The 24,849-nt window shown below is 38.3% G+C and overlaps 2 protein-coding genes across 5 annotated transcripts; one reads left to right on the top strand and one right to left on the bottom strand.

Moving 5' to 3' along the window:
• Window positions 1-336: 336 nt before the first annotated feature.
• mfap5 (microfibril associated protein 5) lies at window positions 337-7,960 on the top strand. The gene is made up of 7 exons (XM_017470522.3): window positions 337-505; window positions 2,876-2,936; window positions 3,048-3,077; window positions 3,199-3,231; window positions 3,324-3,411; window positions 5,624-5,697; window positions 7,315-7,960. Exons 2-7 carry the CDS (start codon window positions 2,894-2,896, stop codon window positions 7,443-7,445), a joined length of 399 nt encoding a protein of 132 aa, XP_017326011.1. The 5' UTR covers window positions 337-505; window positions 2,876-2,893; the 3' UTR covers window positions 7,446-7,960.
• Window positions 3,696-24,819, bottom strand: necap1 (NECAP endocytosis associated 1). Of its 4 annotated transcripts, none has more exons than XM_017470489.3 (8): window positions 24,574-24,819; window positions 17,639-17,739; window positions 15,288-15,392; window positions 15,108-15,189; window positions 14,897-15,005; window positions 14,532-14,679; window positions 13,877-13,976; window positions 3,696-4,101 (listed from the first exon to the last, which is right to left on the bottom strand). In XM_017470489.3, the coding sequence occupies exons 1-8, from the start codon at window positions 24,666-24,668 to the stop codon at window positions 3,990-3,992; spliced, it is 852 nt and encodes a 283-aa protein (XP_017325978.1). In that variant the 5' UTR covers window positions 24,669-24,819; the 3' UTR covers window positions 3,696-3,989. The 4 variants fall into 4 exon arrangements, with proteins under 4 accessions (XP_017325978.1, XP_053536870.1, XP_053536872.1 ...); XM_053680895.1 differs by lacking the exon at window positions 24,574-24,819 and adding an exon at window positions 23,997-24,197; XM_053680897.1 differs by lacking the exon at window positions 24,574-24,819 and adding an exon at window positions 17,211-17,307.
• Window positions 24,820-24,849: the final 30 nt, after the last annotated feature.

Below are 24,849 nucleotides of genomic sequence, written 5' to 3'. Positions count from 1 at the left end.
AGTATGAGATGTACACAAAAACAATAGAAATCAGGAAAATACTTTTTCACAGCACCGTGTGTTGGTGCATTGATCAGGGAGAGACATAAAAAAGGAAGGAAAACAGATTAAAAAAAACCCAGACAGACAGACAGAGAAGCAAACAGGCTCACAGATGAGCTGACAGACAGACAGACAGACAGACAGATAGATAGATAGATAGATAGATAGATAGATAGATAGATAGATATAATAAAGCATTTTCTCTACTGCATCTGTAAATATTTTTCATAACTGGTTAGTCATTCATATGAAGCCATCTGCCAAGGAGGACATTTCTAATACCCACTTTAATTCATTTTGAACAACAGAGAGAGAGAGAGAGATTGAGAGAGAGAGAGAGAGAGAGAGAGAGAGAGAGGGACCGCAAGAGAGAAAGAGAGGCGGCGAGAAGGAGCAAGAAGGTAAAAAAGAGAGAAGAAAAAGAGAGCTCGATAGATTCAGACAGAGCAACAAAAGGAGAATTGTAAGTATTCAAGCCTATTGAATTTCATTATAACCTATGGCATTCTCACATCTCACTATAACATAACATTTACTACAGCACAGTGAGCATGCATGCTATCTATCATTAAACTGATGATGCTCATAAATAAAATGTTTTCATTCTGGCAGCCAGCACCTGATTCCATTACCAATAACACAGAACTGTTCAAGTTATTCAATTTTCATGATGACATCAGTTAGCATTTAGAAACATTTACTTTTTTACACTGAAAATGTCTGTGGATATGTGAGCAAATCAATGCTCATAACCGGGATTGTATACATATGTGCATAAATTTCAATTCATCTGTTTGTCCGCTATGCATGGATCTAAAACTGATCATAAAAGTGTGTGTGTGTGTGTGTGTGTGTGTTAGAGAGAGAGAGAGAGAGAGAGAGAGAGAGAGAGAAAGAAAGAAAGAAAGAAAGAAAGAAAGAGAGAAAATAAGGGAGGGTTTACAGGGAGGGTTCAAAAGCACATTCTTTAGTGTGAACTCATATCTTGGAGGCCTTACACCAAAATAAGGTCCAGAAAAGGCAAAGGACAGAGAGAGAGAGAGAGAGAGAGAGAGAGAGAGAGAGAGAGAGAGAGAGAGAGAGAGATGGAACAGCTGTAACCGATATCCATTTATTGCAGCGCAAAACCTTTGTAGAAACAAATAGATACATAGATGTTCTTTGCATCTTTTTCTCTCCCTCCTTTGCTCACTGTATTAGATTGAGCTATAAGGCTCCATTCCATATTTCTTGAAACAGAGTAAGAAAACTGATTTCGAAAGGATTAGAAACATAGAATCTCCTATTATTGATCCTTATTGCTTCTTTGAGAAGATATTCATGGTGTGTATTATAAAAACTTTTCTTTAAAAGCCTTTAAAATGTTTATTATCAGTAAAATAAAATAGTATGTGGCAGTGTACTTTATTAATAAATAAAAACTAATTAATACATACACTACGATATCTGTTTATCAGTGTCCTTCTACCCTGGAATGCAGTAGAACCACTGCTGACCAGATAGTATTCGGGAGGCTGTCGCATTCAATATACCTGCAAAGCATACTGATAAGAGATTCTTTTGCCAGAAAGGTTCACACGGCATCTGAGGGAAACTAGAGGTGTGCATCGGGACTCCATTGGGATCCCCCAGGATGCAACAAAAAATTCGCAAAAGTGGGAGGTTTTTACTTTCATGTAGGTCCAAACAAGTGCCAGATATGAAGCTCACAAGAAAACAAAGACCACATTCATTAACAGAGATGGGTAGAGTAGCCAAAAATGTTACTCAAGTACAAGTAAAACTAGTTATAAAATAATTACTCAAGTAACAGTAAAAATAATAATATTAATAATTATTTGGTTAAGAGTAATAAAGTATCAAATGAGAAGACTACACAAGTAGTAATTTACTAGCTACTTTGGATCTGATTCAAATGAAGGGAAAATCCTGAATCTCATACAACATGGAGAACTGTAAGTCACACCTCTCCTTGAAAGTCTGTATGTTACTCAAGTAAATGTAACAAAGTAAATGTAGTGAGTTGCTATCCACTTCTGTTCATTACCATGAAGCTGCAGCACTGCTCAGTGCATTTATAGCATCCTTAGTAACTGCCTGGTCAGGGCTGTAGTAGTTTAAAATATTACAATATTTTGTTTATATTTTGGGAAATAGAATCAAGTAAATTCGTTAGAAAAGATCTTGGGCAGGTACAAACCAACAAAAATAGCTATTAAATAAAACACATAGATCTCTGGTTTAGACCATACATGATCAACTCATGTAGCAGAATTCACACAGCATGCCCACAGCTTGGGCATCCCTACCTCTGTTTTTCCCTCCAAGTCTTTAAATCCAAATACAGATACAGATATGGATATTTGAAGCACTGGACAGATACAGAAGTACATAAACTAGCAAATGAATATATACACCGTAGTGGAGCAGTTTGCAATCTGCATCATGTACTCAATTGTATTGTGTGATGTCCATTTACAAAAATCAGTACACATGAAGAAATATAGGACCTGAAAAGAGAAAAGGCACTATATATATATATATATATATATATATATATATATATATATATATATATATATATACACACACACACACACACACACACACACACACACACACACACACACAGTATCTCACAAAAGTGAGTACACCACTCAGACTGATAGTTCTGATAGTAGACTGATAGTTGGGGTACAAGTAAAAGTGAACCAAAATGTGTTGGAAAGTTGTAACAGAAAAGCATTACAAATAACAAAGTCATATTTAAAAAGTTCATTTAATTGGAAAACCAACAACCAACAGTTGTTTACTCCTGACCTTTTTTCCATAGATCCCATACTACTCTGAGATGGCCTGCTACCCAACTGTTGTGTTTCTATACTGTTTCTGTGGTAACAATCCAAACTGCACAACACAAACCAATTACACTAACTGGTGTCAACAAAGGATTATTTGTTCTCCTCACTGTTGTTGCAAAATCCTTTTTTTTTTTTTCCACACAGTTCTTGTTGCTGTTTGGGCACAGCCAAGGGGTAGGACAAACTTGCACTGTTTCTGATTACATAACTTAATATGATCCACACTGATCAGTATGTCTGTTCGTTTGTTGTTAAGATATCTAATTTATTCTTCTTATTCTTTTAATTTCTTCAGCAACAGAGGAAGCATTAGTAGAAGGGCCAGAAGGTCAGTGTCTATATAAACACACAAAAGAAGAGCAAGGATTGGAGACAGGGGGTGTTAGAGACAACAATGTGACAGTGCCTTGTGTCTTATAGCGTGTAGAGAGGAAACGTACCCTTGTACCCGGATGTACTCTGTCCATCAGCCTACGAAGACATGCCTCTACACCATGTGCATTTATAGGTATCATACACACACATGCACACTTCTCTGATTGCTTTTGTATTTTTGAAATGGTTATTTCTGCTATTGATGATCTTTTTTGTTTTGTTTTTTATTACTTCTTTGTTTCCTTGTCAACTACCAAAGTGCAGTTGTATTATGCCTACATAAAGTGGTGCTTGAAAGTTTGTGAAGCAGAATTTTCAATATATCTGCATAAATATGACCTAAAACATCTGATTTTCACACAAGTCCTAAAAATAGATAAAGAAAACCCAATTAAACAAATGAGACATAAATATTCTACATGGTAATTTTTATTTACTTAGGAAAATGATCCATAATATTACATACTGTATCTGTGAGTGGCAAAAATATGTTAACCTCTAGCAGTAAAGTAGTATATTTGAAGGTGAAATCAGAGTCGGGTGTTTTCAATCAATGGGATGACAATCTAGTGTGACTGAGCACCATGTTTTAATTAAGAACAGGGATCTATCAAAGTCTGATCTTCACAGCACATGTTTGTGGAAGTGTATCATGGCACGAACAAAGGAGATTTCTAAAGTAGTCGTTGATGCTCATCAAGCTGGAAAAGGTTACAAACCCATCTCTAAAGAGTTTGGACTCCACCAATCCACAGTCAGACATTCATCCAGAGTGACACATGTAAACAGTTGAAAGTACAGTGATACAAAGCATCCGGCAAACCTGAGAGACAAGAGACAAAGTTAGGTTGCACAAGTACAACGGTATAAACATTTTACACCTAACTGCACAAACAAATAACAGCTTCAGGAAACAAACAAACAAAAAGATACAAAGCAAAACAGTAATAGAAAAGGACAATTTAAAATCTAAGTACATAAATAATAAAACAAATAAATTAAAACCAATACAAAAAAGCAAATACAAAATTGCATTCAAGGCAAGCACAGAGAAAATAAAGAAGGTATCCTCAATAATGTCTGAAGAAGAAGGTCTTTAGACCATAACAGAAAAGTACAAGTGTTTAAAGTGTCCTCAAATTCAGGTCATCCTCACTTTAGTCTCCCAAACCAAAGCATTTTTACTTAAGAATCTGCTTGGTTCTGTCCATAAATGTGGCCAATGACTGCTTATTTTGACTGGAAGAGGCACTTGGATGGACACAGCAGACGACCAACCACAGACCTTTTTCTGCAGCCAGTAAGCAAGTACATTTGAGATTCCAGTTTACTCACTAATAAATGTTCCAAACAAAGCTCTTGAGTAACTTTTAAAGATCGTATTCTATGACTTTTTTAATCCAGTGACTACCAAAAAGCTACTCCAAAAAATGTGTCAGTGTTCAAAAGTTTTGCCACTAGAAACCAGCACACATTAGTGTGTACACTTTTAAGTGCAGAGAGCCAATCAGATTACAGTCATCAATATTCTGAAGGTTGTGGCCAGAAAAGTGTACAAATTTATCAGACACATTGAGAGTGTTTGAGGCTGAATCTATCCTGGAGACACTGGTGTGCAGGTGTGTAGATTTGAACCAGGGTACATAGACAATGTGGTGCAGAGCCCTCTCATGCCTGGAATGCAAAGGCAAGAGTTTTGAGTTTGGATTCTTGTTGGAACAGGAAGTAAGTGGTGTGATCTCAGTAGGGGGCTTCACACGAGAGAACAAGACGGAGGATATGGATCAGCATTTTAAGGCGCTACTGCACATAAAGAAAAAGATTTTGTAGTAATCATGTCTAGTAATAATTGAGGCATATTTTTCTGATGTTATGAAATAGAAATCTACAAGATCTGATGGTTGATGTGATATAATCAGATAAGTTAAAACCATAGTCACAGCAAGAATCTTATCCACACATGCTTGATGGACTATGATGGTGTCAATCATGATTGACAGGTCTAGCAGAGGGATGTTCTTTGTTGCTTGGTAGGATTAGTTCAGTCAAGTCAAGGTTGAGTTTTAGATCATCCAGATGTCAGAAAGATAATATCTAATATCTCTCTAATATCTTCAAAAAAGCTTGGTAAGTGGATAAAGGAAAGGTCAGCAATGATAATAAAAACCATGATATCTGATCAGTGAGTTCAGTAATTTAGTATAAATGGACATTAAGAGTGGACCAAACATTGACTCCTGAACAGCACACACATATCAGACTTTCTTCCATTCACCATCTCCGCCTGTATCGAACATGTCTGAAAAGAAACACAGTGTGTTAGTCATTAATTCTCTCTCTTGTAGTCTTCGTCGAGTGTACGTGATCAACAAAGAGATCTGTGTGAAGACCGTGTGTCGAGAGGAGGAGTTACTGAAAGGTGGGACAACTAACAATTGTTTTATAATGAACGGAAAGGGTACAATTGTATTTTTAAATGCAGTAATACTTACATTTATGTCTGTAATTAATATACTGTAAAGTTAACTAGAGTACATTCAGCTCCAGAATTAATGGCACCTTGGTAAAGATGGATAAAAAAATGCTGATAAAATATCTGTTATGTGGTTAATTAGTCTAATCTTACACTGAAAATGACAGAAATCTAAGCTTTAATTGAAGTAAATGTATATTTTAACAAAACCATATCTGTAAGAGTGATTGGCACTCCTAGAAATTTGTTTAAACAAAATGTAAGTAACGTGCATTCCTATTTATATTTAACTTCTTTAAATTCACTTGAGTGTTTGGGAAATCCATGACTTCCTGTTCCACTGGGCTATAAATATGAGGTGACATCGAGGCCAAATTCCCTTAATCATTCATCAACATGAGGAGGATCAGAGAAGACACAAACCAAATGAGACAAAATCATGTTCATCTTCATAAACCAGGTAACGTCTACACTATATAGCCAAAGGTTTGCGGGCACCTGACAATCATTCCCATATGTGGGCCTTCCCCAAACTGCTGCTGGAACAGCAACTGCACCCCAGGTCTCCTCGCTGAACATCGGTTCCGGACTTCACTAATGCTCTTATGGTTGATCAAGCATAAATCCCCACTATCATGCTCAAAAGTCCAATGGAAAGTCTTCCCAGAAGACTCGAAGTTATATAACAGCATATCTACCGACTGGAAATGCCCATATCCACTTACAATAATTAGAAGGTTTAGAACAGGAAACAAGTGTATTTTGCCTCACAATGATGAGGATGGTTACAGAGTCAAACGTTTCTTCAAGAATTTGAAATTTGCAAAAGATGGAAGGATTCTGGGGTCACCAAGTTTCCAAATCTACAATTGGACAGCATGTCCATGCCAATAAACCATTTGGTAGTCGTGCACTGTAACCAGATTGCATGGTCAGACGAGACAAAAATAACACTTTTTGGCAACAAACATGCAAGGGCGGTTTGGCATAAAGGATCTGTGATGATGTGGGGCTCTTCTTAAAAGACAGGGTATTATGGACTCCATGAAGGTCCAGGAGATTTCATATGAAAATCCAGCAGTGCCTCTGGTCATTGTTGGAACAAGCAGGACAATGATCCACAACATATAATTAAATCCATACAAAAATGTTTTAGTGACCACAGAATCAAGGCTTTGATCATCCCAGTCCTCTGACTTTAACCCTAGGACCCTGAATGATCTGAAGAGGTTCTGTATGGAGAAGATTTCTTGCTCTTTATTCTCTCATCAGTTCTGTTATGTTGCCAAAGGCGAAATACTAAATGCAGCGCTGTAAATAATCATGATGTGTAGTTTTGTTAAAAATATTTTCTTGGAAGAAATTTACTTCAATTAAAGATTAGGTTTATTTCATAAATTCATTAAGAGATTAAGATTCATTCTTAAGGCTAGGAACTGCATCTTCATACCCATATTTACTAAGGGTTTACCAGTAATTCTAGAGCTGAGTGTGTATTCCCATTGTTCATATTTTTGTTGCTAACCATCCAACCCCACTCTTCTCCCTCTATCTCTCTATTAGCGGAACTATGCAGAGAGAAATCTGGCTGGCCCAAACGACTTCAGAGGTCAACCAAAAAAAACATTGGCTTCCCGCTAAAACCGGAACATGGGCAAGCAACGACAAACACAGAGACAGAACGAGAAAGATAGAATAAAGAAGTACATGATAGAAGGACAGACGACTCATTTAAACAAACACAAGCACACATTTGCATAACGTTTTTATTTCGAACTTTATGTTCATATTTGTGGTTCAGTGTGCTTTTTAACTCTAGCTTGTATATTCTTTTCTTTATTACTGCAAGATAATAAGTTCTCACTGCAAGATGAATGACATAGAGTGGAGTCCAAAAGTCTGAGACGGCATTGAAAATCTTTTTTTATTGGAAATAAACAGAAGGTTTTCAAATTTTTAAATATTTAAAATGAAGAAAGTAAATGTTCAATATCTTGAATATTTAAGATTTTGACTAAAGTCCCTATTTAAATATGAGTAAATTTGTGATATTGACCATGTTAACTGCTTTGTACGAAAGGTCAGATTTTCCTATTGCCCAATCTCTTCTATTGAAGCATGCATTCACTCCAATGGATTTGATCTAAAATGGATCATAAGGTTTTGCAAAAAAAACAAAAACAAAAAAAACAACCCCCCCCCCCCCCCCCCCCCCAAAAAAAAAAAAAAAAAACAAACAAAAAAAAAAAAAAAAAACATGTGTAGTCCAGGACAACTTGAGCGCACAAGGTCATTAAAGCAAAAAGGGCTCGTACTAAATACTAAAAAACTCGTAATGAAAAATATTGTATTAAATTAGAAAAGAATGCAAAATAGGAGCAATGTCACTAGTACTCTCAGACTTTTGGACTTTACTGTGTATATGGACTGATATTTTGCTGAATATATCCACATTATTCACGTTAACAATATCTCACCGCTGTATTTTCATGAGTTCACCTTATATAACTCCATATATAATATATGTTTCACTGTAAGTAAAACGTATGATGCTCGTACAGGAAATATTTCCTTTCATGACAATAACTTGGTTCTATAACGGCATTAAAACAATAATCCAAGTCCAAATGGCTGCTTTCTCATGAATTAACTTGCATTGTTTATTACATTGACTTTTATATTTATACATATACAACATAGCGTTTTTGAGATTATATATATTTGTTTTATATGACTAGAATGAACACACACGATGGGGGAAAAAAAAAAAAAAGAGAGACAAAAATTCTGCTTCCTGCTAATAGCAATACCAGCTGGCATTGATAAAGTTTTGCGAATACACCTCAGTCAGAAATAAAAATAGTCACAGTTACAGTCACATAAATTAGCTCAAATATCCATACTGCACACTGGAACACTGCAATCTGCCGTGAGAGACGCACATTTATATGTAGAGTCTTTTAAGCATGTAAAATTTGGTCTAGCCACAAAAGTATGTGCTATCGCAAGGCATCGGGACACTGACCTCTTATTTCTGTATGATGGCATTCGTTTGAATATTGCTGCTAGGACAGATTAGGCTTTATTAGAGCTGTTCCACATATTAGTGCAGTTCACGGAAAGCAAAGGTGAAGGTGCAGCAATAACACCATCAATCTTGATCAGTGCTTTACAGAAATGAATGAATGCCTGACTTATTTCCAATGAGACTGATTGCATATCCTCAGGAAGGAGCACTGATGCTGAACAACAAAAAGCAGTGCTGTACCACAGTCAGTTCACATTACTAAATTATTATTATTTTTTTGCATTTGCACCACCAGAGGGTGACACAATCATTTCATTTGCACTGAATACCTTTGAGCTCACATTAGAAAATGAGGTTGTTCCACGTAACAACTTGTTCCTGTTAGACACATTTCCAAATATACACATAATTAATATATGTCCTTCTTGAGGCTCTCATGACTATAAATGTAGAATACATAAATAAATAAAATAAATAATTGTTTGACAAAGCATTTATGGGGACGTCATAATTAAACACTGCAAATAAAAAAAAGGACAAGAATGTGTGGAGTGTGTGAGTGAGAGAGAGAGAGAGAGAGAGAGAGAGAGAGAGAGAGAGAGAGAGAGAGAAAGAGAGAAAGGGGTACTGGTAAACTTAAGTGATAGTTTCAGTGTGTGACAAGTAGGAACAGGGACATGAAGTGAGCAGTGGGATCACAAACTCAGAACTGGACCCAATTTGTGGAGGCAGACTCCGGCTTGGAGGGCTGAGATGATAAGCTGAGAAAGAGAGAGAGAAAGAGAAAGAGAGCGAGAGAGAGAGAGACTGACATTTATTCATCTAAACACCCAAGTCACCATCTTACAGTATACAGAGCTTAAAAGATGTGCAGTCATCAGTCATACAGCAACCCTCACAAAAAATAAAGTCTCAGACTGTCATTGCAATAAGTTTATCCGTTCGTCAGTTAAAGGTTTCACATTTTCAATTATTTTCTTACAACAGTCTTATACCAAAAGTCTCCATGCATAGGGGAAATTAACACATTTTAGCAGACTGTCTTCAGAAAATTTCATACTTTCATAAGTGTATATTACACCGCCCTCCACTAATATTGGCACCATTGGCAAATATGAGCAAAGAAGGCTATGAAAAATTGTCTTTATTGTTTAACCTTTTGATCTTTTGTTAAAAAAAATTCACAAAAATACTCTGCTCTCATGGATATCAAAACAACTGCAAACACAACACAGGTTTATAAAAAAAAAAAATCTTTGTTAAATATAGGTGTGGAACAATTATTGGCACCCTTTTAGTCAATACTTTGTGCTACCTCCCTTTGCCAAGATAACAGCTCTGAGTCTTCTCCTATAATGCCTGATGAGGTTGGAGAATACATAGCAAGGGATCTGAGACCATTCCTCCATACAGAATCTCTCCAGATCCTTAAAATTTTGAGGTCCACACTGGTGGACTCTCCTCCTCAGTTCACCTCACAGGTTTTCTATGGGTTTCAAGTCAGGGGATTGGGATGGCCATGGCAGGACCTTTATTTTGTGGTCAGTAAAGCATTTTTGTGTTGATTTTGATGTATGTTTTGGATCATTGTCCTGCTGGAAGATCCAACCACGGCCCATTTTAATATCTGTTCATATTTGATAGAGTTCATGATACCATGTATCCTAACAAAATGTCCAGGTCCTCTGATAGAAACACAGCCCCAAAACATTAAAGAGGCACCACCATATTTAACCGTGGGCATGAGGTACTTTTCCATACCTTCCATACCTCCATAATGGCTACCTCTCTTTGTGCACCAAAACCACCTCTGGTGTTTATTAACAAAAAGTTCTATTTTGGTTTCATCTGACCATAGAACCCGATCCCATTTGAGGTTCCAGTAGTGTCTGGCAAACTGAAGATGCTTGAGTTTGTTTTCGGATGAGAGTAGAGGCTTTTTTCTTGTAACCTTCCAAACAACTTGTGGTGATGTAGGTGACTTCAGATTGTAGTTTTGGAGACTTTCTGACCCCAAGACGCAACTAACTTCTGCAATTCTCCAGCTGTGATCCTTGGAGATTTTTTGGCCACTCGAACCATCCTCTTCACAGTGCGTTGAGACAATATAGACACATGTCCAATACCAGCTGAATTCATAACATTTCCAGTTGACTGGAACTTCTTAATTATTGCCCTGATGGTGGAAATGGGCATTTTCAATGCTTCTGATATTTTCTTATAGCCATTTCCCATTTTGTGAAGCTCAACAACCTTTTACTGCACTTAACAGCTACAGTATCTCACAAAAGTGAGTACACCCCTTACATTTTTGTAAATATTTGATTAGATCTTTTCATGTGACAACACTGAAGAAATGACACTTTGCTACAATGTAAAGTAGTGAGTGTACAGCTTGTGTAACAGTGTAAATTTGCTGTACCCTCAAAATAACAACACACAACCATTAATGTCTAAACCGCTGGCAACAAAAGTGAGTATACCCCTAAGTAAAAATGTCCAAATTGGGCCCAATTAGCCATTTTCCCTCCCTGGTGTCATATGACTTGTTAGTGATACAAGGTCTCAGGTGTGAATGTGGAGCAGGCATGTTAAATTTGGTGTCAGCGCTCTCACACTCCCTCATACTGGTCACTGGAAGTTCAACATGGCACCTCAGGGCAAACAACTCTCTGAGGATCTGAAAAAAAGAATAGTTGCTCAACATCAAGATGGCCTAGGGTATAAGAAGATTGCCAAGACCCTGACACTGAGCTGCAGCACGGTGGCCAAGACCATACAGCGGTTTAACAGGACAGGTTCCACTCCAGAACAGGTATCCAGAGGTTGTCTTTGGGAAATAGACATATGAGTGCTGCCAGCATTGCTGCAGAGGTTGAAGGGGTGGGGGGTCAGCCTGTCAGTGCTCAGACCATACGCCACACAGTGCATCAAATTGGTCTGCATGGCTGTCGTCCCAGAAGGAAGCCTCTTCTAAAGATGATGCACAAGAAAGCCCGCAAACAGTTTGCTGAACACAAGCAGACTAAGGACATGGATTAGTGGAACCATGTCCTGTGGTCTGATGAGACCAAGATAAACTTATTTGGTTCAGATGGTGTCAAGCGTGTGTGGCGGCAACCAGGTGAGGAGTACAAAGACAAGTGTGTCTTGCCTACAGTCAAGCATGGTGGTGGGAGTGATGGTCTGGGGATGCTTGAGTGCTGCCGGCACTGGGGAGCTACATTTCATTGAGGGAACCATGAATGCCAACATGTACTGTGACATACTGAAGCAGAGCATGATCAGTATATGCAGTATTCCAGCATGATAACGACCCCAAACACACCTCTAAGATGTCCACTGCCTTGCTAAAGAAGCTGAGGGTGAAGGTGATGGACTGGCCAAGCATGTCTCCAGACCTAAACCCTAATCAGCATCTGTGGGGCATCCTCAAACGGAAGGTGGAGGAGCACAAGGTCTCTAACATCCACCAGCTCTGTGATGTCGTCATGGAGGAGTGGAAGAGGACTTCAGTGGCAACCTGTGAAGCTCTGGTGAACTCCATGCTCAAGAGGGTTAAGGCAGTGCTGGAAAATAATGGTGGCCAAACAAAATATTGACACTTTGGGCCCAATTTGGACATTTTCACTTAGGGGTATACTCGCTTTTGTTGCCAGCGGTTTAGACATTAATGGCTGTGTGTGGAGTTATTTTGAGGGGACAGCAAATTTACACTGTTACACAAGCTGTACACTCACTACTTTACATTGTAGCAAAGTGTCATTTCTTCAGTGTTGTTACATTAAAAGGTATAATGAAATATTTACAAAAATGTGAGGGGTGTACTCACTTTTGTGAGATACTGTATACTCCTTGGTCTTACCAATTATTATGAATGACTAAGGGAATTTGGCCCATGGGTTACCTCATATTCATACCCCTGTGAAACAGGAAGTCATGGTTGAACAATTTCTTTTTGTTGAACAATTTATTTATTTTTTTTCAGATAGCCTTTAAGAATGTCTTTGACAAAAGAAGAACGTACTGAAATCATTCTCGTGGCTGGATCTGGAAGCTGTCGCAAGGTTGCGATGGACTTTAACAGGAAACATGGCGAGCACATCACACAGATACACATGACACTGTTGCCAAACTTATTAACAAATTCAAAAAACTGGAAGTGTTGCAGACCAACCGAGAGGTGGATGTCCACGAACGTCCACGAACATCCACTCACAAAGACACACCCAACGTGGTGCTGGCAATCATAATCCCCTATATATGGAGACTTTTGTGACACCCTGTAGTATTGTGTACATGTATTTTCCTCTTTAAAAGATTAACCAAAGATGTAATAATTCTTGTTTTTACTATTATGTAAAAACAATAACATGGACCTACAAGAAAAGTAAAATCTCAGTAATGCACTCAAAGCAAGTATACTGTTTGTCTAAGGGAAAAAAAAAAACTTGAACATGAACAGCCATGCAACACAGACACCATGGTGCAAGAGTCTGTATTGACTGCCATATTAGTCTAAATACCTGTTACCACTTGTATGTGATCGAATAAAATGTATTAGCTTTTGGGATGAATTAGAATGCTGATGTGCCCCAGGCCTTCTTGCCCGACACCAGACCTCACTAATGCTGTTGTTGCTGAATGAGCAAAAATATCCACAGCCATGTTCCAAAATCTAGTAAAACGCCTTCCCAGAAGAGTGGAGGGTATTATAACATCAAAGGGGAACTAAATCTGGAGTGGGATGTTCAAAAGGCACAAATGGGTGTTTGGTAAACACTTGACCATAGTTTCCTACACTAGGACCATAGTTGACCGAGTTTCTCTCATCACCCCAGTTGTAAAGCCACGTGGGGTCCCAACCCCTAGTTTGGGAACTCCTGGTATAGTCTATTTATACAGCTAGATCCTGTGTAGCTTGACTTGTATGCTTAGCTGTTGTTGTTACAGCTCCTTGTTACTGACATCTTGGACTTCACTGTGATTTTACACTGGCCACCATGCAGCAGCAAGAACATTTTGAAACATGGTTTCAGTCTAACCATACATGTAAATGGATTGCTGTGCCAAGATCTTTTACAGGTGGTGCTTTACCTGTCAGATGTAAAATCTCCCCACAGGTCAGCATTTGTGCTAGGAGGAGCTGGCTGGACCAAAGTGTTAGGATCATTGCTTTCAAGGTCCAGCAAACAACCTGAAGAAAGGGCAAATAATGTGAACAATAGTCAATTCTGACCTTTAAAGGGCCTTGCATAAGTATTCACCACCACCACCCCTTGAACTGAAATGAACTTAATAGGATTATATGTCATGAATCTACACAAAATGGCCCAAAATGTTGAAGTGGGGGAGAAAAATCCTTATATATGTGAATATTTTATTCACAAATAAAAATCTCCAAAATTTGCATTGCATAAGTATTTACCCCCTTTGCTATGAAACCCCTAAATTAGTTCTTCTGCAATCAGTTATCATTAGAAGTTTAGTTGAATGAAGTCGACCTATGTGCAATTAAAATATAACGTGATACCAATATAAATACACTTGTTCCTGGAATGCCTCCGAGTTTGTTAGAAATCAGACCTAAACAAACAGCATCATGAAGACCAAAGAGTATCAAAATATTATCAAAATAATATCAAAATATTCCTGGGACATAGTTCAGGAAAAGTATCAATCAGAGATTGGTTATTCATAAAATCCCAAACTTTGAACAGCCTCTCAGACCTGACAACAAATCACAACGTACCCAAGTTGCTACCGCTCGTTGGCGGTTCTATGTTGTTATTGGTGGAGGTGGCTGAAGGAGGCGGAGCAATTTTGCCACTTGGAGGAGGTGGAAGCAGTCCAAGGCCACCTGAACTTTGTGGACGAGACTTTTCTCTCTTCTTACTTTGCTGGATAAGAAATGAAAGAGATGAGGTAAATTAGTAAACAATATTCAATGTACTGAAAAGCTTTTGTTCAAATGTCTGAACTTGGGCTTAATCTTAAGAATCACATTGCTGTGCAGTTCAATCTATTCAATATACAGTACATTCAACCGCTATTTCAGAAAACAGCAGCATAATATCTTAATGTGTGTGGAATAAAGTGAAAATAAAGAGCTTTTACCCCAATGTTAAGAGTGATGGTCTGACCTTCTTTAAACCCCAAGTCTAATTTAGGGCCCAAGTCTGGAGTTAGAGCCTGCTTACTGAACTCATTATCCTGCTTTACCCACCTGAGAGAAAGAGACCATTAAAGACAGTCATTAAAGCCATACTCTAATTACTTGACCCAATGAGTTATAAAATCAAAATGATATGAATACAAGAAAACATACTTGAAATGATCCTGCAAAGCCACGTTGAAATCAAACGCATCTCCCCGGTCCCCAAATCCAATGCCAATAAAAGCACTACGACCTGAAAAAGAAAAAGGGGGGAGGGGGGGTCCTTTGGTGTCTAATATTGAGAGACGGTATTTCATTCAGACTGAAAATATAAAACGGCGTCTAACTCACCGCTGTCATCTTGAATCCTAAGTACAAAGTAGCGGCTTGAGTCACTTACAGTTTCGACTGTGATACCAGGATACTGATCCACCGGGGCTTGAGCAAACAGCTCCCCTACAGGACGGGATGGAACAGCATTAACTAGCTGAACCTCTCTACTCTTGCCCCAAAACAAACAAATAAATACATTTAAACATTTTTTAAAATAAAAATAGCTGAATGTGAAATAAAATGTGTTCCACTGGAGGAATAGACGATAGCATGGATTATATTTATGGCCCTAAATGAACTGCACATCAGTCAAGCTAAATATATCTTTTTTTTAATTTAAATTTTCTCCTAAAATGAGAAAAGGATCATGTGATGTGGCCCGTTAAGAAAATGGTTCTCTGTATGGTTCAGTTGTTTTGTTTTAATCACATAACCCACAGAACACTTCTTTGGAGCTTCTAGGACGTTCAAAATACTCACAGAACAAAATCTGTTTCTTTCTTTTATCAGAGTGCTCATTTGCATGTCACAGGCTTATGCAATAAGAGCTTTGCAATACAAATTAACAAAATATATATTATAACCCTTTTCTCAGGGTTCTGATGTGATAACCCTGGCAATACCAGGCAATATCACCTGGATACACATCATTTTTCCAGCGAATCACAGCCACAAAAAGTGTGTTTTTTAAAAGAAAAAAAAAACTTTCCTTATGGGTGTTTGCTAAATATATTATTTAACAGATGGACTGTCAGGGTGGTTGTAAAACCGTGAGGTGGCACTTTGAGCAAGAAATGCAAGATTTTGTTTGTAGTGCAACAAATTACATTAGACAAAATTCCATACATAATTTTATGTATTCTCCAAGTATCGAGTATCAACAGTATCAAGGCTTCCAGTATCAGAACTACTAATAGCAATTATATAAATTATATAAATTTTTCCAAGGTGTTACATGACACACGTACGGTATGTGATGTAAAGCATGTAATTCTAGCCAATCAGATCCCACATGTAATGTAAATGGTCTGTGAATGTTGCGTTCATTTGTTTTCAAAAAAGTTTTGCTTTAAAACAATAATAAAAATATAAAAATTATGTATATTTCTCCTTTGCTTGCTTTGCATCATTCTGGATTCTGGGCTGAAACGAACGGAAGAATGACCCAGATGTATATCAGAACGAATGCTCTTGAATGACCCAGATGTGTACCAATAATTATAGGGTCCTTAGTGCCTGATGCACAGCTAATATGGATCACTACATGGTTTTTAAAAATAGCAAGTGGGTGACGGTTAAGGAGGACGACATGGTGGCTGAAAAAATCAGCAAGATTTTCCAGGTGCTGCAATTGAAGGTCACCCAACATTTATTTCTGCATAGGTTGATCCCATTTTGATCATATCTTTAATGACAATAAAATAGGTTCAGAATAAGGTTCCAGAATACACATCTTAATCAGAGAACAGCAATGTAGAACAACCTACTTATACTTCCAGGGTTTCTAGACTTCAAACCAATGAAAAAGATTTTTTTTTTTTTTTAAATATAATTTTAGGATGAAATGTATCAAATTCCTATTTTTGTGTGTGCCAATTTTTTTTTAATAATAATACATTTATACAGCACTTTTCTAGGCACTCAAGTGCTTTATACAGCATGGGGGGAAATCTCCTCAACCACCACCAGTGTGTAGCAACCACCTGGATGATGCGAATGGTGAAGAGGAGAGGGATGAAGCCAATTCAGGGATGGAGATTATTAGGGGCCCATGATAGTTAAGGGCCAATGGGGGAATTTCGCCAGGACACCACTGTTATACCGCTACTCTTTATGAGAAGTTTCCTGGGATTTTTAATGACCACAGAGAGTCAGGACCTTGGTTTAAGCCGGTGCTGTTTTTACAGCATAGCGTCCACATCATTATAATACCACTATTACCACTTCCAGCAGCAACCTTAGTTTTCCCCAGGAGGTCTCCCATCCAGGTACTGCCAGGCTCAACCGTGCTCAGCTTCAGTGGGAAACTAGGCGAGAGCTGCAGGGTGATAAGGCTCAGGTAAGGTAAAATAAAAAGCCGCTTTCTTTTCCCCATTGTCATTTTGAAATAAAAAAAAAAAAAAACAAAACCAAACAAACCCAAATGAACGCATCATACACAGACTATAAATACACCATTTACTCAAAAGTATGAAGTCTATGATCATATCTGCTTCTTCGGTATAAGTTGCCAAATTCATGTACCTGTTAGCTGTATTGGACTTACTAACGTGTCTTGACAGTCATATATGTGTATTCGTGTGTGTGTGTGTGTGTCTGTGTGTGTGTGTGTGTGTGTGCTATTATTGTGTACTACAGCTTCCTCTGACCTGAGATCTTATCCTCTAGTTTAATATAGGCAAGTTTTCCCCTGGCCGTCACTCTCATTCGGCCTGTCCAGTCAGGGGCATCTAACTTCCAATCAGCTGCCCTGCAAGAAACAAACAAAAAAACAAACAGATGATTATGTGTGTTCTCATTATTAAAGGTAGTGACCGCATGGTAGTTCATTGTTAGTGTGTGTGACACTTGAATGAATGTATCAAGCACAGCTCTGTTAGGGTTTTTAAGCACTGTGGATTCTTACTGGCCATGTTTTATTAGATATACCTTCCTTCTTGGTTACCTTGTACAATACAGTCCCCTCTGAAAGTATTGGAACGCCAAGGAACATTTGAGAGTTTTTGCTATACACTGAAGAAATATGGGTTCAAAAGATGAACGAGATGATAGATCAGAATTTCAGCTTTCATTTCCTGATATTTAAATCTATGATGTTAAACAACTTAGAACATGGCATCTTTGATAGCAGACCACCAAATTTTTAGGTGCGCAAAAGTATTGAAACAGATCATCTTAAAGTAAATAATGCTTAATATCTGGTTGCATATCCCTTGCTTACAATAACTATATCAAGCCGGAGACCCACTGACGTCACCAAATTGATATTTTCTTCTTCTGTGATGCTTTTCTAGGCTTTTACTGCAGCTTCTTTCAGTTGTTGTTTGTTTTGGGGTGTTTCTCCCATCAGTATCCTCTTCAGGACATGAAATGCTGCTCAACTGGGTTAAGGTCGGGTGATTGACCAGTCTAAACCTTTCACTTTTCCCCCCTGATAAAGTCCTTTATTGAGTTGGCAGTGTGTTTTGAGTCATTATCTTGCTGCATGATGAAGTTCCTTCTGATTACATTGGATCCATCTGTCTGTAAATTGACAGACAAAATGTTTCTTTAGACTTCTGAATTCATTCTCCTGCTACCATCATGAGTTACATGATCAATAAAGATTAGTGAGCCTGTTCCAGAAAACGCAAGCCATGACACTACCTCCACCATGCTTGACATGCTTTTCTCCCATAGACAGCTCTCTGGTCTTCATGTTGGTCTTCACACACAAAGCCCAGAGCTTAAACCAAAAGTAGATATTCAGAGCCATATCTGTGTAAACAATCAATTTAACAGGGTACACCAGGCCAACAAGAAGCACCTTTCAGTCACATGTTCCAATATTTCTGATCACTTGAATAATTGGTAGGTTCAACCGAAAGGTGCCATGTTCTAAGTTGTTAAACACATCATAGACTACGTTTACATGCACATCAAATTCCATTTAAGGTATGTATTCAGGTTGTAGCCATATTCTGAATATGACATTTATATGCATACAGGCATCTGAATACTCCTGTATACATAAATGCGTCCATTTAGTCTGAGTTGCTAATTTTAGTTGATGAATTCCTAAATACCTAGCCTAAAGCTAAGCATCTGTTAGCATCCACAATTCCTTCCGGACTGAGCATGCACATACTGCATATCTCCTTTCAGGGGATTTGCAGGCAACATGCAACAAATTTCTGATTAACACAGGCATATTCCATGGGTGGGAATCAGAATATTGTCGTAATCTGAATTGGGCAATCAGACTCTGACGTTTACATGACAATACTAATTGGAATATTGCCCAATTCCAATTACTATCAGAATACTGATGTGCATTTAAACGTAGCCACCAATTTAAATATCAGGAAATGAAAGCTGAAATTCTGATCTATCATCTCATATTCATCTTTTGATCTCAAAGCCAAATGTCTTCAGTGTATAGCGAAACCAAAACAATTGGCCATGATGTTACAATACTTTCAGAAGGGACTGTACGTGTAAAGTTAGAAACTACCAGCATCATATTTCTCAATGCACAATTATCCTCTAACCCAGGGATCATCAACTAGCAGACTAGCAATACAGATGCAGACCCAGCAAAGTATTTCAGCGGACTAACAATCCCAATTCCAAAAAAAGTTGGAACGCTGTGTAAAGTGTAAATAAAAACAGAATGCAGTGATCCACAACTCTAATAAACCCACGTTATCCACAATAGCACATAGAAACCATACCAAATGTTCAAAATGAGGAAATGTACCATTTTAAGGAAAAAATAAGGTAATTGTGAATTTGATGTCTGCAACACGTCTCAAAAAAGTTGGGACGGGGCAACAAAAGGCTGGAAAAGTAAGTGTTACTAAAAAGAAACAGCTGGAGGAACATTTTGCAACTAAATGAACTGGCAACAGGTCAGTAGCATGACTGGGTATAAAAAGAATATCTTAGAGAGGCTGAGTGCTTCAGAAGTAAAGATGGGATGGAATCTGGGTGGAAGCAGATGTTGCTCTAAAACCTGTCTATACCTTTCAGCATTGATGGTGCCTTTCCAGATGTGCAAGCTGCCCATTCCATAGGCACTAATGCGTCCCTATACCATCAGAGATGCACGCTTTTGGACTGAGCGCTGATAAAAAGCCGGATGGTCCCTCTCCTCTTTAGTTTAGAGGACGTGGTGCCCAAATTTCAAATTTCGATTCGTCTGACCACAGAACGGTTTTCCACTTTGCCTCGGTCCATTTTAAATGAGCTTTGGCCCAGAGAAGACGGCGGTGTTTCTGGATCATATTCACATATGGCTGCTTCTTTGCATACTAGAGCTTTAACCAGCATTTGTGGATGGGACGGTGAACTGTGTTCACAGACAATGAGCTAGGGGTGTTTCTGAGCCCATGCAGTGATTTCCATTACAGAATCATGCCTGCTTTTAATGCAGTGCCGCCTGAGGGCCCGAAGATCATGGGTATGCAGTATTGATTTTCATCCTTGTCCCTTGCGCACAGAGATTTCTGAAGATTCTTGGAATTTTTTGATGATGATATGTATTGTAGATGATGAGATATTCATAGACTTTGCAATTTTATGTTGAGGAACATTATTCTGAAATTGTTCCACAAATTGTAGATGCAGTTTTTCGCAGATTGGTGAACCCCTGCCAATCTTTACTTCTGAAAGACTCTGCCTCTCTAAGATACTCTTTTTATACCCAATCATGTTACTGACCCGTTGTCAATTAACCTCCAGCTGTTTTTTTTAGTAACTCTTTCCAGCGTTTTGTTGCCCTCATCCCAACTTTTTTTTTTTTTTTTTTTTACATTTACTCAGTTTAAACATTTGATATGTTTTCTATGTTCTATTGTGAATAACAATACTGCAGCAGAGCCAAGAAACATTTAAAAAAAAAAAAAAAAAACCCTGGCCATAGTTGAGTGACTCTAGTTTTATAAATATGAAACAGCTGAGCTTCTGCAGCAGATCGTCTGTTGTGGTTTATCAGAGGCATTTATGTAAATTATTTAACTGAAGGAAACTCATCAGACCAGAGACCACTTAAGAAAGGGTTGAGAAATGGTAGAGTTTTCACAGTCTCTCACAGATTTTTTACCCTCTCTACTCTGGTCTGATTAGTGAACTGAAAACATGGCTTGTTTATATAAAATTAAATAAATTAAATAAAGCTGGCAAAGAAGACAAAATGTTTAAAGATGAATGGGCAGAGAAGTATGTGTTTACTCTCCTCACATCACATTCAAAATAGATATGTCTCATCTGTTTAAAAATGGTGCTAATCAAATGAACAGGAAACATCACTATGAAGCAAAACATTACCACGTCAAATGGTCTTATTTATAGTCATAAACTAATCCTAATGGTTACATATTAAAAACAGTAACTGTTGTCATCACTCAGTCATAGTAGTTACTTATCCTGAACCTTGTAAGGAAATAATTTTATGTAGCTGTTCCTTCATAAATTTTAGTTAAATACCCCAGGACTAACCCTATGTCAATGTCTGTGTCAGCTCGCAGAATGATGCTGGCTTAATTATTTATTTACTTATTAATTTTTTGCTGCTACTGTATTTATAAAAATATCATATTTAATTTCTTGCCAATATTAGACACTTTACCTGGCTGCTTCTGCAATAACTGCTATGTGCATATTTGGTAACCTTATCTGCTGACTACAGTGTCATAGCATGTTATGATTACATTCACAGCATTTTGAAATTATATTGTTCTCTTTTGCACTACCTGTAATATCGGACACTTCCACACTAGAACTGTGTACTGGTCAGTGCTACCCTGTCACTTCCTGTGCCCACTGTCCTGTTTCAATGTCCTGTCTTGCGTTGTTTGGACAAGTTTGCATGTGCACTTTATGTAGAAATGTGTATGTGTTATATAGTTCTGTGTCGACTCATGTAGTTAGTGTGTTGTTTTATGAAGCACCAAGGTCCTGAAGTAACATTGTTTCGTTTCACTGTGTACTGTAACAGCTGTATATAGTTGAAATGACAAAAAGCCACTTGACTTGACTTGATATTTTTGGCTTGTAGTCTGCTTCTCAAAAGTGTCACTGAGGCATTTAAAAATCCCTGCAACACTGCAGTGTTTGATAGACTCGTACCAGCTGCACACACATTACCATGTCAGTGTCACTGCTTTGCTCAGAATGGTGCACCATCCAAACAAGATCTGGACACTAGTTGTCCTATTGTGGTCCCTTTCCAATGGGCTGACAAACAGCACATATTAACAAACGGGCTGCAATTATTTATACCACAGCACTGCTGAATTCACTAATCAGAACGTGTGGATTAATTTTCTCTAATAGTGCAGCTCAGTTCTTGCTGTATCATAAATGATAGGTTTATATTAATGCACTGGTTCTAGTATGTTTTTGTTTCTATAGGAACAGCTCATACACACGGACTTGCATGGTGAAAGATCAACATGGGTTTAGCCTAATAACAAACAAATTAACAGCATGTCTTATTAGTATTAACAAAGATAAACATATAATCATTTGTCATTAATGGAAGGGAAGGAGTCTCCAGTGTCAGCACTTTGTAAAGCTACGTTCACACATACAGACAAAGCGCCCGGAGAACATTCATTTGCAAAGAGAGCTGGTGACTTCCGGTGACATGAGCGACAGCAACCGTTGGTGACTAGATATGAGCGTGTCCAGCAACGTGACAAAGTTGAACGAAGGCAGTTAACAGTAAAGCACGTGATCCGTGATCCTCCATGCTGCCTGCGATTCCGAATTGTTTCGTGGACCCGGACAGTCCGGCGTTTGCGATTTCGCCGCAGATAGATAGCCGCAATGGCAAAGAGCGCACATTGCTCCTCTTTTATCTCGCAGGATATGATGCATTATATACTCTGGTGAATTTTATATACAAATGCTCTCCCTAAAGAATGTTTCATTTCAGCAGCAAGAAAATTGGTTTGTTGTCAAAAGTGGAATGCTAGTTGCGCCATCCACTGATAAATGTTACCATGGCAACCAGTAGTAGTAGTAACGCCTACTAGCGACTTCATACTACAGCGACGTGCAGTGATAAAATTGCTGTATGTGTGAATGTACCTTAAGTGCAAGTGTGATTTCTGCCAGGAGTTTTCACGTAACACGTAACAAGCTGCATTTTTTCCCCCTACCTTATTAACTTCACATGAGAGAGAGAGAGGAAAAAAAGAGAGGCTGTTGAGGGACTGACCATTTACAGCTGCTATAATGTAAATGATAACAGGAACTAACATGTCTTGCGGATGTTCCTTGACAATAAACGTAATAATAAACGATGAAACAATAACCCTAAGTGTGATTTTTTTAATTAATAAAAAAATTCTAATCGGTGACAAATCAACACTGGAAATAAAACACTTCCGGATGTGTTATAGGACTTCAATCAACTTGGGACCACCCCGGGACTGTTGTGTCTTGATAGCATTGTGTTGTTTTTCCTTACTAACTGTATGCCTACAAAGTGCACCTGTATATATACTTTATAAAACATCCACAGAGCGTATGCACAAGATAACAGATGGATCCATAAAAGTGGGAACACTTTTTTAATTACAATGGGGAGAAAACGGAATCTGATGATTACCATCACAAGATGAGAGAGCTACTGCAGTCATAGCTTAAATGAGGAAATAATCAGAAGAAGACATGCTTAATTTTTACGGTTCATTTACCATCTGGTACAGTACATCAGATTACTACATGAGATAAGTCACGTTCTGATGCCCTTGGGATGATTTGTCCAATAATTATTTATTACTCAGCAATGAAACATGCTCTAGTTATCCTCAGTTCTCCCACGCGACTGTGGATTAACCAATCATCATCCAGGAACAGGATTAAACAAACACCACCGTCCAGTCATTGTCCGGAAACTACTGACGTCAGCATACTAAGTGAAAACGTAAACATGATGTCTCAAGCTATCTTTCAAATATCCTTTCAAACACACAGACACACACGCAAACAAAAATATATTAGCAAGAAATTGCTTACTGATTACGCACTCCATTTAATAAAACCTGCACCGGTCATGAGGTCACTGAAATGAATGGTTGATGAGCATGATGCAGACGCAGTCATCCAGTCTGTTTTTTTTTTTTTTTTTAAATGTTAACTCCACTCATAGATGATGATGAGGCTTTGTGACATGTGATGTCAAATGCATTAAAGTCGAGACATATTGAGAAACTCAGAATTACACAATCCCTCCGGGAACAGGAAGAAGCTCAATCACACCTATGACACTTTGTCAATCCCTACTCTTTGCGCGCGTGCGTGTGTGTGTGTGTGTGTGTGTGTGTGTGTGTGTGTGTGTATATAGGTATATTACACAATGGCTTACGTGTAGGCCTAAATCCTGTGTAGCATCAATAAACATGCAATATAGATTTTGGGGCTATAAACACGTCACGCAAGCATGAAAATGAACGCATGAAATGGGCTAATGACGTTGTCGGCGTATTGCTGCATGCGACGGAATATGTTCTCGAAGTGTAACGGATGTAACGGGGTGTGAAATGTGATGCGTTAGATGCCGGTGAAGATGAAGGTCATGGCTCACGGCTGTTACCTGACGGCGCGGTTCGACGCTCGCGGCGGAATTCGGTAAACATTGACGTCAGGTTTGACACACAGAACCGACTCGTATTCCACCTCGGCCGCCATCTTGGATTTTAATTCAGCCGCTTGTTTGCTGCAGCCTGGTCTCGGGGGATAACGGAATCGTTAACGTCGTAGTACACCGTGTATCCGCGCACCACATTCTTCCGCATTCTTCTTCTTTTTTTGTGTGAAGCAGACAAAACAGTGGTTTGAAATTTCCTAACAAAACTAGCTTCTTGTCGAA

The sequence above is a fragment of the Ictalurus punctatus genome, chromosome 1 (assembly GCF_001660625.3).
Source record: "Ictalurus punctatus breed USDA103 chromosome 1, Coco_2.0, whole genome shotgun sequence".
NCBI lineage: Eukaryota > Metazoa > Chordata > Actinopteri > Siluriformes > Ictaluridae > Ictalurus > Ictalurus punctatus.
The sequence above is the reverse complement of the archived record's forward strand: the minus strand, read 5'-3'. Positions and strand labels throughout refer to the sequence as shown.

Bases quoted from the DNA above. Each gene is read 5' to 3' on its own strand.
- mfap5 (XM_017470522.3), top strand. From the start codon at position 2,894: ATGGCCTGCTACCCAACTGTTGTGTTTCTATACTGTTTCTGTG. The intron at 3,232-3,323 runs GTCAGTGTCTAT...TGTGTCTTATAG, and splicing joins ATTAGTAGAAGGGCCAGAAG to CGTGTAGAGAGGAAACGTAC. The intron at 5,698-7,314 runs GTGGGACAACTA...TCTCTCTATTAG, and splicing joins AGAGGAGGAGTTACTGAAAG to CGGAACTATGCAGAGAGAAA.
- necap1 (XM_017470489.3), bottom strand. From the start codon at position 24,668: ATGGCGGCCGAGGTGGAATACGAGTCGGTTCTGTGTGTCAAACCTGAC. The intron at 15,190-15,287 runs GTGAGTTAGACG...TTTCTTTTTCAG, and splicing joins TAGGATTCAAGATGACAGCG to GTCGTAGTGCTTTTATTGGC. The intron at 4,102-13,876 runs GTAAAGCACCAC...CTTGTCTCTCAG, and splicing joins GGAGATTTTACATCTGACAG to GTTTGCCGGATGCTTTGTAT.